Below are 13801 nucleotides of genomic sequence, written 5' to 3'. Positions count from 1 at the left end.
CAAGTTTTCAACTCTTGTGTCATGGTATGTATTACTATGGCTGCAAAACAGTATGTTTATCTTGCTTTTTCAGAGAAACACTTCAAGGGAAAAACAAAAAGAAATAGAAAATATGAAAGGAAAATTAAACAAAGAACTAGGAGACACATACTTGACTAAGAAAAAAGGGAATAAGAAAATGAAGGGGGGTAAATTCTGCCTGTCCACCTGTCTGCCTGTCCATCCACCCATCTACCTTTTGGTCTATCTGGTTCCCCAAGGCTAAGGAGGGGAGATTCCAACTTAGGTTTTCCAACTTCTGTTATGTTGTATCTTAAATCCAGTGCTCTTTGGCCTCACTGGACCCTGGAAAACCAAATTTTACAGGGACCCTACTAAGAGCCAAGTTTCCAGTCTCCATGATTATTTCCTTACTGGCTCTATTCTTCCTTTACTGCCTTGTGCACCCTGAAAAGGCAGGCCCCATGTAGGCCTGGGGAGGGGGGCCAGTAAAGATAGAATGGAGAGCTGACGCTTAGCTCTTTTAAGGCTAAACCTCCAGCACATCTACCAAGATGGACAAATGACAAAAACATAATATTAAACAAAAAAGAAAGTTGCAGAATATATAATTTTATGGCATATTTGATCAAGTCAAACTTTCACTAAAGAAACAGTTTTTACTGAAAACCCAAACTACAACACACTTAATCAGTGAAGACGCTATGCCGGTAATACAAACACATTTTAAGACAGTAAGCCGAGGTAGAAGATCTTGTAGTAATAATGGTTAGCTGCAGCCTAATTTTGGCCCTGTTCCTCTGCCAAGGTCCTATTGACATCATCAGATTCAAATGTATAAACCTGAAATAGCTCTGTCTGAGTGAGTTTCCATTGGCCAAACGATGGCACAAGACGTTGATTCTCAAATAACTAGAACTTTAGTATTCCAATGAACAGATAAGTGCCCATTTTATCAGCTGGATGAGGGGAGCTGAACCCACCGCAATATCTCCCTGAAATCCTGGAGACTACTCCTATGAGTCCATTCTGCAGCCTGCTCCCTGACCCGCTTACTTGGAGTGTAGCAGCTGCCGTTCCCTCTGCTTCCCCAAATACCACCCCCAGTTTGGAAAATCACTACACACCTGTCATTTCTCCCCAGGCTCTGTTCATAAAAGCATTTGCTGTGCAATCTTATTGAAGATGTGCTGGTAATGGAAGATTACAACACAGCATTATATAGGCAACACCCTGAGGCTGAATATTAGAATAGATACACCTGTCCTACAGATGCCCAGATATTTTATTGGGACTTGCTAACCATAGTTAGACTTTCTGCTTTCTTGTTCTTTTTACTCCAATTGCACTGAGAGATGTGGTTGATATATTACACTGTGTACGTTTCAGGTTCCAATGTGTTGTAATTGTTAAAGATCTAAAATGCACTGCTGAGAGGAGCAGCAGACAAAACAAGGAGCACCATAAGCGGGTCAGTTTGGAACTCAAGACATAGTAGTGATGGTGCTGAGACTTAACCCCTAGGCCACCAGGGAGACCCTAAAATATGCTGGCTCGGTATACTTTATATTTTAATCTGATTGGTTGCCATCAGAACCTAAGCTAATAGCCCTCATATGGTTACCATTTTGTGGGTGGGGGGGTGGGGGAGAACATTTAAGATCTACTGTCTTACTGCTCTTTGTTTTTTTCTTTTTTTTTAAGATTTATTTTTTTATACAAGAACTGGGGTATAGGCCAGGGGTGGGGTGGGGGAGTTAAAGGATTCGCCAGAAACAAAGTGGGGAGCAGAACAGGCAGATCTACTGAAAGACACTCTAAGGGGAGCAGCAGGCAAGACAGGAGAGGTCTGCTGTGCCATGTGGATCTGCTCGTTGGCCAGGGATAGAACTCCTGCTGCAGTGGCTGCAGACAGCTTCATCGTGCTGAGACTAAACCTCCTGCACCACCAGGAGGGTCCAATTACTGCCCTGTCGTAACTTCCCTCTTGCTGCTACCCTCTTCTAGGACTAGCTTCCTCTCCAGTCAGTCAGCCGTCAGTGCCCAAATTTGTGTTATTTTCCTCGTGCAGACTTAACTCAGGCTCCTGCTGACATCATTAGATTCAAATGCAAGAATTCCAATGTTTTGCATGTTCACCTCCCCCTCTTGTCAACATGCCTCACTCAAAAAGAACCATCAAGTCATTATTTTTTTCTTTTTTGTTCCATAAAGTTATTTTTCTAACCCAATTCCAAAAGAAGAAAGAAAAACGCCCTCAAAAGCTATCTCCTCTGTTAGGACTTCAGTCTATATGCCCCTTTAAGATTAAAACAACAGAGATCAGTTGTTGTTTAAATGGCATTTCCTCCACCTATATGTAGTTGGCCATATAAAATAGAGGAGCGATTATATCTACCATTTCTAGAACACCTATTCAACACACTTCTTACTCTAGCCCTCCCAGATCCCCTATGAAGTGGCAGATGGTGTCACCTCCCGACTGCAGATGACCACACGAAGGCTCAAAGAAGGCTAAGTGACTTGCCTGAGGTCACCCAGCTGCCAGTGGGCAGCAAGTGACTTATCCAGCATCTGCCTGTCCCCAAGCATATGGATCTCCAGCCTCCTCAGGAGCCTACTGAGATGCAATGGTTGAGGAAGAACTTCTGGCTCATCATAGCTGTGACCATCATCACTGTCTCCATGGTCCTGGGTCTTCTCCTGGCCTGCATCTGTAGGTGGCTGCTTAGACGAGGTAATGGCCATCTCACCTGGGCAGGAAGACTGGAGACAAGGGTGGTTATGAGCCATTTAGGCCTTGTCTAGGGCAAGGACATTAGATCTGTATGTATGTGTAACCTGAACTTTGAGCTCTGGTGTGAGTCTTAACACTGTGTCTGTCTCTAGGACTAACATGTGTCTGTCTCTAGGCCTCCATTTGCCCATCTATATAGTGAATGGGGGGAAGTTAGCTAATTTCCAAGAACTCTTCCAGCCCCAAGGCTTGGATGCAGAAGATGTTTCCAGGCAGCCTGTGTTAACAGTACTTTCTTCAGTATGGCTGACGATTACAGTTTTGTGTTTTGTTTTGTTTTTAAGATTTATTTATGCATACAAGAACTGGGGTGTAGACCAGAGGTGCAGGGGGTGAGAGGATTCACCAGAGGCAGAGTGGGGAGCAGAACAGGCAGCTGTACTAAAATACACTGCTGAGGGGAGCAGTGGATGAGACAGGAGAGGTCTGCTGCCCATGTAGGTCAGCTTCCTGGCTGGTTTGAACTCATGCCACAGTGGCTGGCAATAGCTTAATAGTGCTAAGACTTTAACCCTGCACCACCAGGGAGACTCTGATCACAGTTCTTATTACACACTTGAAAGACCACAAATCTGTTATGTCAAAAACTGTCTTAATTCAAATCTCGTTGAGTTGTATACATTAAATACATATAGCACCTTGTATGTCAATAAGGTGTTCTCTTAAGGAAGTTTTCTTGAAGCAAGAAAAATAGACTTAACTCATAATTAAATATTTCACCATCATGATAGCCTCCTCTATGACCACACTGAATTTTCTGGTACCATACTGCTTTTGGCCAGAGGTTGTTGACATTGTCAGGCACAAATAAATAACCTTCTGGAAATTAAACACTAACATTCAATTATCTACAGATGGGTTTCCACTTTCTTATTTCCAGAAACACCAACCCCTTAATTCAATGGTGTGCTTTCTTGAGATCCTATCCCTTTTCTTCAGGAGATTTTATCTCTTTAGGCAATGACCTTAGCCTGGGGGTATAACTGCAAATGGTAAATAGCCTGAGAGGTATCCTGGGCAGGGACCCCTCAGGGATCAAGCCACGGTCCTCCCTTGCTTCTGGACAGAGTCTCAAAATCCCTCTTTGCCCAATGTGGAAAGGTGAGGGCCGCACAAGAAGCAACACATTCTTGCCATTCTTCTCAATCTCTTTAGTGATACAAAAATTAAGACTCAGAGAGAGGCAAGCCTTGGTTGGGGGCTGGTGACAGAGTTGGGACTAGAATTTGGATCCACTGGGTTCCCCCATCCCTTAAGGGTAATTTATTTTTTTAATGCAAAAAGTATATTCTGGCCCCAATAACCCTCTATTCATTTACCTTCTTACAAGTTATTAATTTTCAGGTATGAGCACATGTGACAAAGCAAAAACTGCCTATTCTCCTTATCTTATCAACAAGCAGGTTATAATTAATAACAATTTATATGTCTAGCATGTCAACATTTACAAACTGTTTTTCCTATTCTTTACCTCATTTCCTCCCACCCATGCTTTTGGCTATTCATTCAGTCAGTATTTCTGAGTCAGACTATGTGCACTGCAACAAGAAATAAACACAGACCGCTTGATCCTGTCCTCCCTGGGCTAGCTCAAGGCCCTGCATTCACTCAGCCTGCTTACATTCTGGCTTTCACTTTTAACCACTGACTATATCCCTATGTCTATTTCCTCTTGGTGGTTCTTCTTCCAAAGATCCTGAAACCACCAGCTCTCTGAGGGCTTCTGAACACCAGAACTACATTTGCTAATTCTTCCTGAAATGATATGTTTTCGTTTTGTTTTTGTTTTTGTTTTGCCTTAGACAAGACATTGGAAATTGCCAAGAGCTTGAAACAAAAACGAAGAGAAGAAATGGTGTATGAGTAAGTGGGAGGAAATCCTTCTGCTTTTTGATTTTGAGAACCCCCTGTTCACTCTGGCAAGTAGGCTACTGTATCAGAATGACACAACTACCCACTTTCCATGGGGCCACTGAAATGCCCTGTATGCCAACTCTCCCCACCTTAAAGGGAGAGGTCTCAGATCTTTGAGGTGCAGGGCACCCTCTGGTTGGCTGCTCTCCAAATCCTCTCTCTTCTCACTTATTTAGCTAAAGGTCACAGGTGAGGTTCTGTGTCTGGACCACACTCAGCACTAGGTTACCCTTCTTTTCTTTCTTTTTATTTTTCACAACATCCTTCATTTTCTTTTACAATGTATGGTTTCCCTGTGAAATTCCCACCCATTCACCCGTGCCCATCACCATAGTCCCTTGTGCTCTTCCCACTCCTGTCCTGGTCCTTCTCCCTCCTCCTCCCCTACTACCCTTCTTTTCTTTAGATGGATTACACGGATAGTCCTCTAAAAGCTATGTGCTGAACAAAATTATGCCGTTCACTTTACTTTTGTGTTTATGTTATCACTGGGATGCTAAGATTGCGATCTGTTGTTAGGACCTCTGAAATTTAATGATTTATTAGAAAGACTCAAAGGACACATAAAAACAATGTTATTCATTGTTATAAGCTATGATAATAAAAAGGACACAGATTAAAATCAGCAAGGAAAAAAGCAATTATCCCAAAAGAATCATAGACGTTCTTCCAGCAATGATGTGTGACAGCATCTGTGGAAGCCTCATCAACCAGAGAAGCACCCCCAGCCTTGTTTCTAGGGGTTTTATTGGGGATCTAGGTAAAAAGGCTTCCTTGGAATCGATCTTTTTGTAGGATATCTTTTGGCCAATATATGAAAACAAAAAGTGCAAAGGGTAAGCATACCACTCAATAAATTTCCACAAAATCAGCAAACTCAAGTAATCAACATCCAGGTCAAGAAACAAAAATAATCAGCACCTCAGCATTTATATTCCCCTTCAGTCATTATACGCTAAGGATAACCACTATACAAGCTGATTTTCTCTTTGTTTTTACGCTGTATGTAAGTGCAAACATATATACACATATAGTATGTATTATTTGGTATGTGGCTTCTTTTGATCAACATTTTGCCTATGATTCATTGTGTGTTATTATAGATTCTTAATTCTTATTGCAACAGAGTATTCCATCATGGGAGTAGACCAACATTAAGGCATCCATTCTACTGCTGGTAGGCATTTGGGTAGTGACCAACTTGGGACTAGTCTGAATAGTGATGCTATGAATATGCTAGTACAGGTCTTAAAATGTACAAGCATTTTAGTGAGGGATATGGAGTAGTAGAGTCGCTATCACATGGTGTGTATATTTAGACTTAGGGGTCTAGCATGTGCTTCCCTCCTAACCTAGCTCAGGGGAACCCCGCTCCTTGCTGTAAGTTACAGTACTTCATCTGCCCTCAAATCCAGCTCTTCCGTGGCCTGGAGGAAATGACTTTCTCAAAGTGCTAGTGGCAAACACAATATAAGATTTAGAAAGAGAAGGAAATGCTTCCAGTATTTAGGGACCATAATTTGAATCCAACCTGCCTACTTTTAATGTTGTCCTTTAACTCACTGACAGTAGGCATGATCAAACCAAAACTGACCCCTTTTTTTTTTCCCCCTCTCTCTTCAGGAATGTTTTTAATCAACTGCCAGCTCAATTACCCCCTCTGCCACCCAGGCGTCTGCTCTCTCCAAAAGATGCCTGTAAGTATATTTGCTGATAACAGTCTCATTCGGGGCATGATAATAAATTTATCTAAGTCTTAGTCATCTTGAGTTCCCCATAAAAAAAAAGAAAATATGGGCCCTCCCTGGTGGCGCAGCGGGTTAAAGCACAGCACTAAAAAGCTAAAGCCACTTCCGCATACACATGTGTTAGATCGCCTCCGCCCTGGAAGTGACCCACAAGGCGTGGTAGACCTCTCCTGACCCACCCACTGCTCCCTTCAGTAGTGTACTTCAACTCTGCCTGTTCTGCTCCCTGCTCTGTCTCTGGTGAATCCTCTTATCGCTCTTGCACCTCTAGCGTGCACCCCAGTTCTATGTGCAGAAATAAATAAATCTTAAAAAAAAAGAGAGAGAGAGAGAGAGAAAAAAGAAAATACCATAGATAGAAGGCTTAAACAACAGAAATGTATTTTGTCACAGTTCTGTAGGCTAGAAGTCCAAGATCATGGTTCTGGCCAATTTACACTCTCCCTTGCTTGCAGAGTCCCCACAAGGCCTTGCCTCCCTCCCTGCCTATGTGTACAGGGAGAGGGGCTCACTGTGGGGAAGAGAGGAGTTCTCTGGAGTCTCATGAAGACTAATCCTATTGGACCAGGGCCCAGCTCTTATAACATTATTTAATCTTAATTACTTCCACAGGGTATCACCTTCAAATACAGTCACCCTGGGGGCCCTGGATTAAGGCTTCAATACATTAATGTTATGGGAGCACAAATAGTCGGTCCATAGCCTTAAGATTCACAGATGGCGACATCAGCTCAACACAGACCCTGTGTAAGGCAGGGTCTCCTGGTGGAGCAAGAGGCTAAGTCTCAGCACTGTGAAGCTATCCAGAGCCACTGAAATACAAGTTTGATCCCCGGCCAGGGAGCTGACCCACATGGCACAGCAGACTTCTGTCTCACCCACTGCCCCTCTCAGCAGTGTATTTCAGTCAATCTGTCTGTTCTGCTCCCTACTCTGTCTGGTGAATCCTCTCATGGCTTCCCCCCTTACTCTCCCTACCACTTTGGCCTACACCCCAGCTCATATATGCATAAATAACTGAATCTTTAAAAAATAAAAATAGGTGAGATGAGCAAGTTAAAACAAGGCAGAAATAAATACTAATGCTCCCAATATTCAATGTGTAAGTTCATATTCAAATGCCAGCTTGGAGTATGAGTAAAAAGAAACTGAGAGTGTCACTGAGCCTCTTCTTATCAGAAAAACTGCCTGGTTCCCTTGATGGGAATGTTCTTCCTTAAATTCTTTGCATAGCTGATTTTACCTCATCCTTCTGTTGCACTCAAATGTCACCACCCCAGAGAAGCCATTCCTGATTGCCCTATCTAAAATAATCCTGCTAAGTTTCTTTATGAAACTTACGACATTTATCCAAAATTGTCCTCTTTAGTCGCTGTTCACTTATTCATTATCTATCTCCTCCAGAAAATAGAAATCTTTTTTTGTCCTTTTCACCACCGTTTACCCTTCAGTAAGAACAGTGCATGGAACTTAACAGATAATTAATAAAAATGACTAAATGAATAACCTTTATTAGCTACAATTTTTCGAGCATGCCCTGTGTGTCAGGCCCCATGCTTGGCACTTCACGGTAGTGATCCCATTTAATCCTCTCAACAACTCTATCAGGGAGGTACAATATTATTATTACCCTTCAACAAATGAGGATCCTGAGGCAAAGAGAAGTGACTTACCCATGGCTACCAGCTAATGACTTCTAGAGCCTGAACATGAGCTCAGCTCTGTCTAGTTGCAGAATTATGCTAGTAATGAAATGACAATAGTTTGGGGGGCTCTCTTAAGAAAAGATGAAATTGTGGTTGAGGTGGTTCCAGTTGCCATCAAAGGTGGATCTGAGGTGCTTCATCATCCTGTTCCTAGATACCTTAGTGCCTTTGCTATGTATCCTCCTCTAATTCTACCTTTTTAAAACACCACTGTCCCCCTCCTTCTTAATGGAGAGGCTACAACATGAACAATTACAGAAGCTTGTTTACATCATTGTTAGGGCTGTGCCCAAAGGGAAATATGGTTTGCATCACTTCCTTATGAGAATTAGGATATATAGACATGACACTACTAATCTGGCTACTGGCTCTGAAAAGTTTCTTGTCTAAGCTTCTGCTTCATGGTTTCCACTGAAATGAGGCCTTAGGCAAAGGAACGGGGAACACATCTGACCAACACTTAGTTACTGGGGTGATCCTAAGACTGTGTCATGTCTATGCCTCCGTTTCCTCTGTAAAATGAGGATCAAATACGTCAAGAAGTTTAAAGATCATTTCATGAAAATCCATGAAAGATCAACCCATGAAAATCACATTGGCCCCCTTCGTAAAATATATATAAATATACAATAGTTTTGCATCTAAGGTACTTTTGTGTATTCTAGCCTCACAGGAAACTCCAGGGCAGCCACCAGCTACGTATTCATTGGTAAATAAAGTTGGACAAAAGGAGACAGTTTCCACTCCAAGTTATTTTGAGCCTGAAGATGACTATGACGATGTTGAAGTCTCTACAAATATGGCAAACCATCATTTTGAAACAACTGTTTCTTCTTTTTGGAAAGCTGAAGAAGGGTCCCACAACTTATTTTAAAAGCTACAGAAGGGTTAAAAGACTATAGGTATCCAGAGCCCAAAAACCAGTGGTAATGCTATGAAGTTCTGTTAAGATAAACCCTTCCTCAAGTTTAGCCGAAGGAGCTTCAGCGATGGGATGACAGCAGCCAGAGGAAAGACGCTGGTGCTCAGCCCTGAAGACTGACCAAGTCGGGCCATAAGCGTCTATCAAGGAGTTTACACAGAGAGGACCAGGGGGTTCCCTGGCTCCCACCTGAGAAAACAAACCGATTCTCAGGTGTTTGATAGGGCAGCACCTCCCTGGCTCCTAAATCCAGCAAGGTCCCCACTGGGCACAGCATCCTGCCACACCTACCTTGCCCACCGCCCACATTGCAGGGCTGTGGGTGGTAGTTACGGTCCAGTTCTCATGAGAATATTACTTCTTCATGCCTTGTGAGTTCTTCAGGAGTACTTTTTGGTCCCTCCCTGCTTATACACACCCCAAACTCTAGTGTCTCTCTATGACCTTGGCCAAACTGACCATAGGGATTCAAATTCTCACGAGGATTTTATCCTGTGCTTCCTGGTTGCCCTGTAACAATCAATAAAGGACAGAAGTTACCTTCTGATTTACACATGGAAACATCCTTTTGCAATATGTGTATTGGAGAAGTTACAGGAAAAGTAAGTTTCCTCAGGAAAAGTCATGGGGAACAGAAAAGAAACGGGTGATTAAATGGCTGACTCAGGATTAGACTCCAGGAGATTTTACACCCTTAATTTTTATGACTGCTTTTTTCCTTACACAGAGTTCTATGCAAACAGTGTCAAGGTCCTTCCTTGCTGATCACTGTCCCTGAGTGTTTGGGAGGCAGAGACTCCAGGGCTATGTACTGCAGCTAACAAGATGCCAAGGGGATGGACTGCTGTCCTGTACTGAGTGCCCTAGTGGGGCCACGAAGGCCCCACGAAGGCTTTGTAGGTTCCCGGGTCTCATCAGTTCCTTCAAGTGGAGTAACTGGAGCCCCAGGCCTTGATGCTTTCTAACCAAACTCACAACATGCTGACTTCTAAGCAACTGCCAGGAATGCAAACGATGTCAAGGTCCTTCCTTCCAGATCACTGTTCCTGAGTGATCACTGTCCTTTTCATGATCCATGAAAAAGCCCCAGTGACTCTTGGACTGAGCTCCTTCACCAGAAACAGAAAGTGTATTCCTGCCACATTCAAGATTCCTCCCTCATTCCCTCAACCTATGCTGGGCCAGCAGGCACTTGTGCTTCTCTCTTGCTAGACTCCATGGAGACTCGCCTGCGATTGCTCTAACTACGGCCTCATGGAACTATGGAATTCCATGAGCCAAAGAGAGAACTCCTCCTAAATTTTATATATCCCAAATTTCACATATATGAAAAAAAATGCTAAAGTGTTTCACATGTATGCTTTCCTCTTGTAGATTTTCTGTAAACTGTCCACACGACCAAAATTAAAAGCCATAAATGCTAATGTTTCCTTGGTTTCTAGGGCACCATCTCATGGCTCTCTCTTGCCTGTCTGGCTTGTCTCACTATCTCTCTCTCTGAAACTTCCTCAAAGTTCTGACCCCATCCTTGCCCTCATCTCCCTAATTCTCACTTGTGGACTGAAAGCCCCTTCAGTTCTGAAGATGTCCAAATGGTAAATTCCAGCTGAGCCGGGCCTGCGTGGCCTCCATATAACTTGTCCATGGTCCCTCAAGTTCAACACATAATGAAAGAAACTGGTGACCTACCCCTACTTCAACCCCCCTGAGCTCTGCCATCTTCATTGCTGTCGTTAGAAACTAGCACATGCCAACTCCTTCTGTGCAATGCTCTCCACCGCCTGTTGACTGTCCCTCTCCAGTAGCTCTGAGCAGTTCACATTTCTAGGGCTGCCAGCACTTGACAGGAGAATTTCAGTAGTCTCCCAACTGCTAGCATCTTACCCTCCAATCTCCTTTCATATACAACAACCATTGATTTTCTAACGTGAGAATCTGACTACTCCATTCCCTTAACTTGTATCTCTTCTGTACCCATTATAGTTCTTCTTTCCCATTATTCACCCAAAAAATGATAAATTCCTTAAGATGGGTTACACTATTTGTCAGGATCTGGTCACCATTTATCTCTTGCCAACTCTCTCTTTCCCCACCTCCTTGCAATGCCCACTGCACCCAAACTTTTTCTCCACCCATTCAAATGATGCTGTTCATAGTCTCCCTTGTCCAGACACAGTACTCTCCCCTCAGCCTGGAACACTTCCCCTACCTCTTGATCCTTCTCATCTCATCTTTAGCTCCTTTCCTCACCACTCTAAATTCAGGTCCAATGCCCTCTGGATGCTTTCCTCTCATAGCACAGGCATGCTATAATTACCTACTTACCTAGACTGAAAGAACATGAGGAAAAGGACTGTGTCTTCCTTTCCCCCATTTCACAGTGTCAGGAACACTGTAGATGCTCAATCCATACGCTGAGTGATCAACTGGATGAATGAATGAATGAATGAATGGACTTCCCTGGGACCTCACTGTTCCTACCCTTGACCCTGCACTGCATTATAATTGCCTGGTTACTTTTCTACCCCCCTTCTTTCCAATTTGGGGCTTTTTGGGGTAGAACTTTTCTAACTCACTGATGAGTTCCCAGTGTCCAGCACAAAGTGGCACTTAATAAATACTTACTTAATGGGAAATCTACCAATTGATAAGACAAAAACAGGCCATTTTTCTCTGGATGTATATGATTTGGTTAAGATTTTATATTTAACTGTTTAAAGTTTTTCATAAAGACATGCTTTCTGCCAATGAAGTTGTTACTAGTTTGGATGTGTTATTAAATATACCAAGACTTCACAGGGTTTTTTTGTGTATTCTAGCTCAACAGGAAACCCCAAGTCGGCCACCAGCTACATACTCATAGCAAAATAAAGTTAGGAAAAAAAAAATAGAACAGGTTCCATGTGAAGCTACCTGGAGCCTAAAGATGACAGCTACAATGTTGAAATCCTTATAAGTATTGAAAGTTACCATTTTGAAACTCTGCCTGTTCTGCCACCACAGCTATTTTGAGAACTGATGGTTTACTCATGCCACAAATCAGTGGAGTGTAATTTTCTTTAAAATAGTTAACGGTCTAATTTCTTTTGTGACACAAATAAGAATGTTTACAGGAAATGTTGTAGTATCACCATACATTTATTAGTATGCTTTACGCTGCAAGGAACAGACTATCCAACTGAAGGTAACTTAGAGAGTGAAGAATTTATGACCTCACAAAGCAGTCCACCTGGCCCTCCCAGGTGGTGCAACAGGTTAAAGCACAGCACTATGAAACTACTTGCAGCCACTGCAACATAAGTTCAATCTCTGGCCAGGGAGGGGACCCACATGGCACAGACCTCTCCTGTCTCAACTGTTGCTCCCCTCAGCAGTGTATTTCAGTACATCTGCCTGTTCTGCTCCCTACTCTGTCTCTGGTGAACCCTCTCATCTCCCTACCTCATACCTCTGGCCTGTGCCCCACTTCTCGTATGCATAAATAAAGCTAAAAAAATTTTTTTAAATAAAACAAGTCTAGAGGGGTAAATATTCCATGACTTAGAAATATTGGCTGATTGTTAAAAAAGATTTATTTTATTTATTTATTCATACAAGAGCTGGTGTACAGGCCAGAGGTGCTGTAAGTGGAACAATGAGAGGCTTCACCAGAGACAGAGTGGGGAGCAGAACAGGCAGATTGAAAAAGTACACTGCTGAGGGGAGCAGGGGGAAGGTCAGGAGAGGTCTTCCACACCATGTGGGTCACCCCTGGGGCTGAGGATCGAACTCCCACTGAAGGGGGTGGCCGCAGCCAGCTTCGCTGTGCTGTGTGTTCCAACCCACTGCACCATCAGGAAGGGCCCCCCAAAGTGAACTTTTTAATACACAAATCTAATTAGATCATGTCTCTGCTTAAAATCCTTCAAAAGCTCCCTTACACCTGACAGGTGGAAAACCCAAACTCCTGAGTATACCACATGAGGTCCTGATAACCCAGTCCCTACTGGCCTTGGTTCAGGATCCCCCTACCAGTCTCTGATCATGGGAAAACACTTGCAGCTCTCCCAAAGCATTAAAATGTTACTAAGGCGGGCCCTTCCTGGTGGCGCAGCGGGTTAAAGCACTGCACTAAGAAACTTCAGCCACTTCCGCATGAGTTCAGTCGCTGGCTGCCCCGGAGGAGATCCACATGGCGAGGCAGACCTCTCCTGACCTGCCCGCTGCTCCCCTCAGCAGTGTACTTCATCAATCTGCCTGTTCTGTTCCCCACTCTGTCCCTGGTGAATCCTCTCACCCTCCGCTTCTCTGGCCTGTACCCCAGTTCTGTATGAATAAATAAATAAATCTTTAAAAAAAAATGTTACTAAGGCTTTTTCTAGTCTCTTCCCTCTTCGGAGAACATCATCTCCTCCTTCTACACCTAATAACTCTGACTTGCCCCTTAGCATCCACCTAGAGTATTGCTCCCTTTCAGGCCTCTTTCCTGAGTCAGGTGAACCTTTCCTCAACAATTCTTTTACACTTAGCCCAGGAGGCAACTGGCAACGTTTGTGGTTAGAGATTTCTTTTCCATTAAATAATGGGTCCCTTGAACTCTCCTGCACTGCTGGTGGGAATGCAAACTAGTACAACCACTATGGAAAACTGTCTGGAGGTTCCTCAAGCTGCTAAACATGGAGCTTCCCTACGACCCAGCAATCCCACTCCTAGGTATCTATCCAAAAGACACAAA

General features: G+C 43.4%; 1 protein-coding gene across 1 annotated transcript; it reads left to right on the top strand.

The window, feature by feature from the left end:
• The first annotated feature begins 2592 nt into the window (after window positions 1-2592).
• On the top strand, window positions 2593-9207 carry SCIMP (SLP adaptor and CSK interacting membrane protein). Its single transcript, XM_004685111.2, has 5 exons — window positions 2593-2737; window positions 4600-4660; window positions 6335-6408; window positions 8831-8967; window positions 9133-9207. Exons 1-5 carry the CDS (start codon window positions 2593-2595, stop codon window positions 9205-9207), a joined length of 492 nt encoding a protein of 163 aa, XP_004685168.2.
• Window positions 9208-13801: the final 4594 nt, after the last annotated feature.

This window comes from Condylura cristata, unplaced genomic scaffold (assembly GCF_000260355.1).
Source record: "Condylura cristata isolate star-nosed mole 26May11 unplaced genomic scaffold, ConCri1.0 scaffold00017, whole genome shotgun sequence".
Classification (NCBI taxonomy): Eukaryota; Metazoa; Chordata; class Mammalia; order Eulipotyphla; family Talpidae; genus Condylura; species Condylura cristata.
The sequence above is the reverse complement of the archived record's forward strand: the minus strand, read 5'-3'. Positions and strand labels throughout refer to the sequence as shown.

Excerpts from the sequence above, each read along its gene's own strand:
- SCIMP (XM_004685111.2), top strand. The coding sequence starts at position 2,593 with ATGGATCTCCAGCCTCCTCAGGAGCCTACTGAGATGCAATGGTTGAGG. Across the intron at positions 2,738-4,599 it reads TAGGTGGCTGCTTAGACGAG|ACAAGACATTGGAAATTGCC; the intron begins GTAATGGCCATC and ends GTTTTGCCTTAG. Across the intron at positions 4,661-6,334 it reads AGAGAAGAAATGGTGTATGA|GAATGTTTTTAATCAACTGC; the intron begins GTAAGTGGGAGG and ends CTCTCTCTTCAG.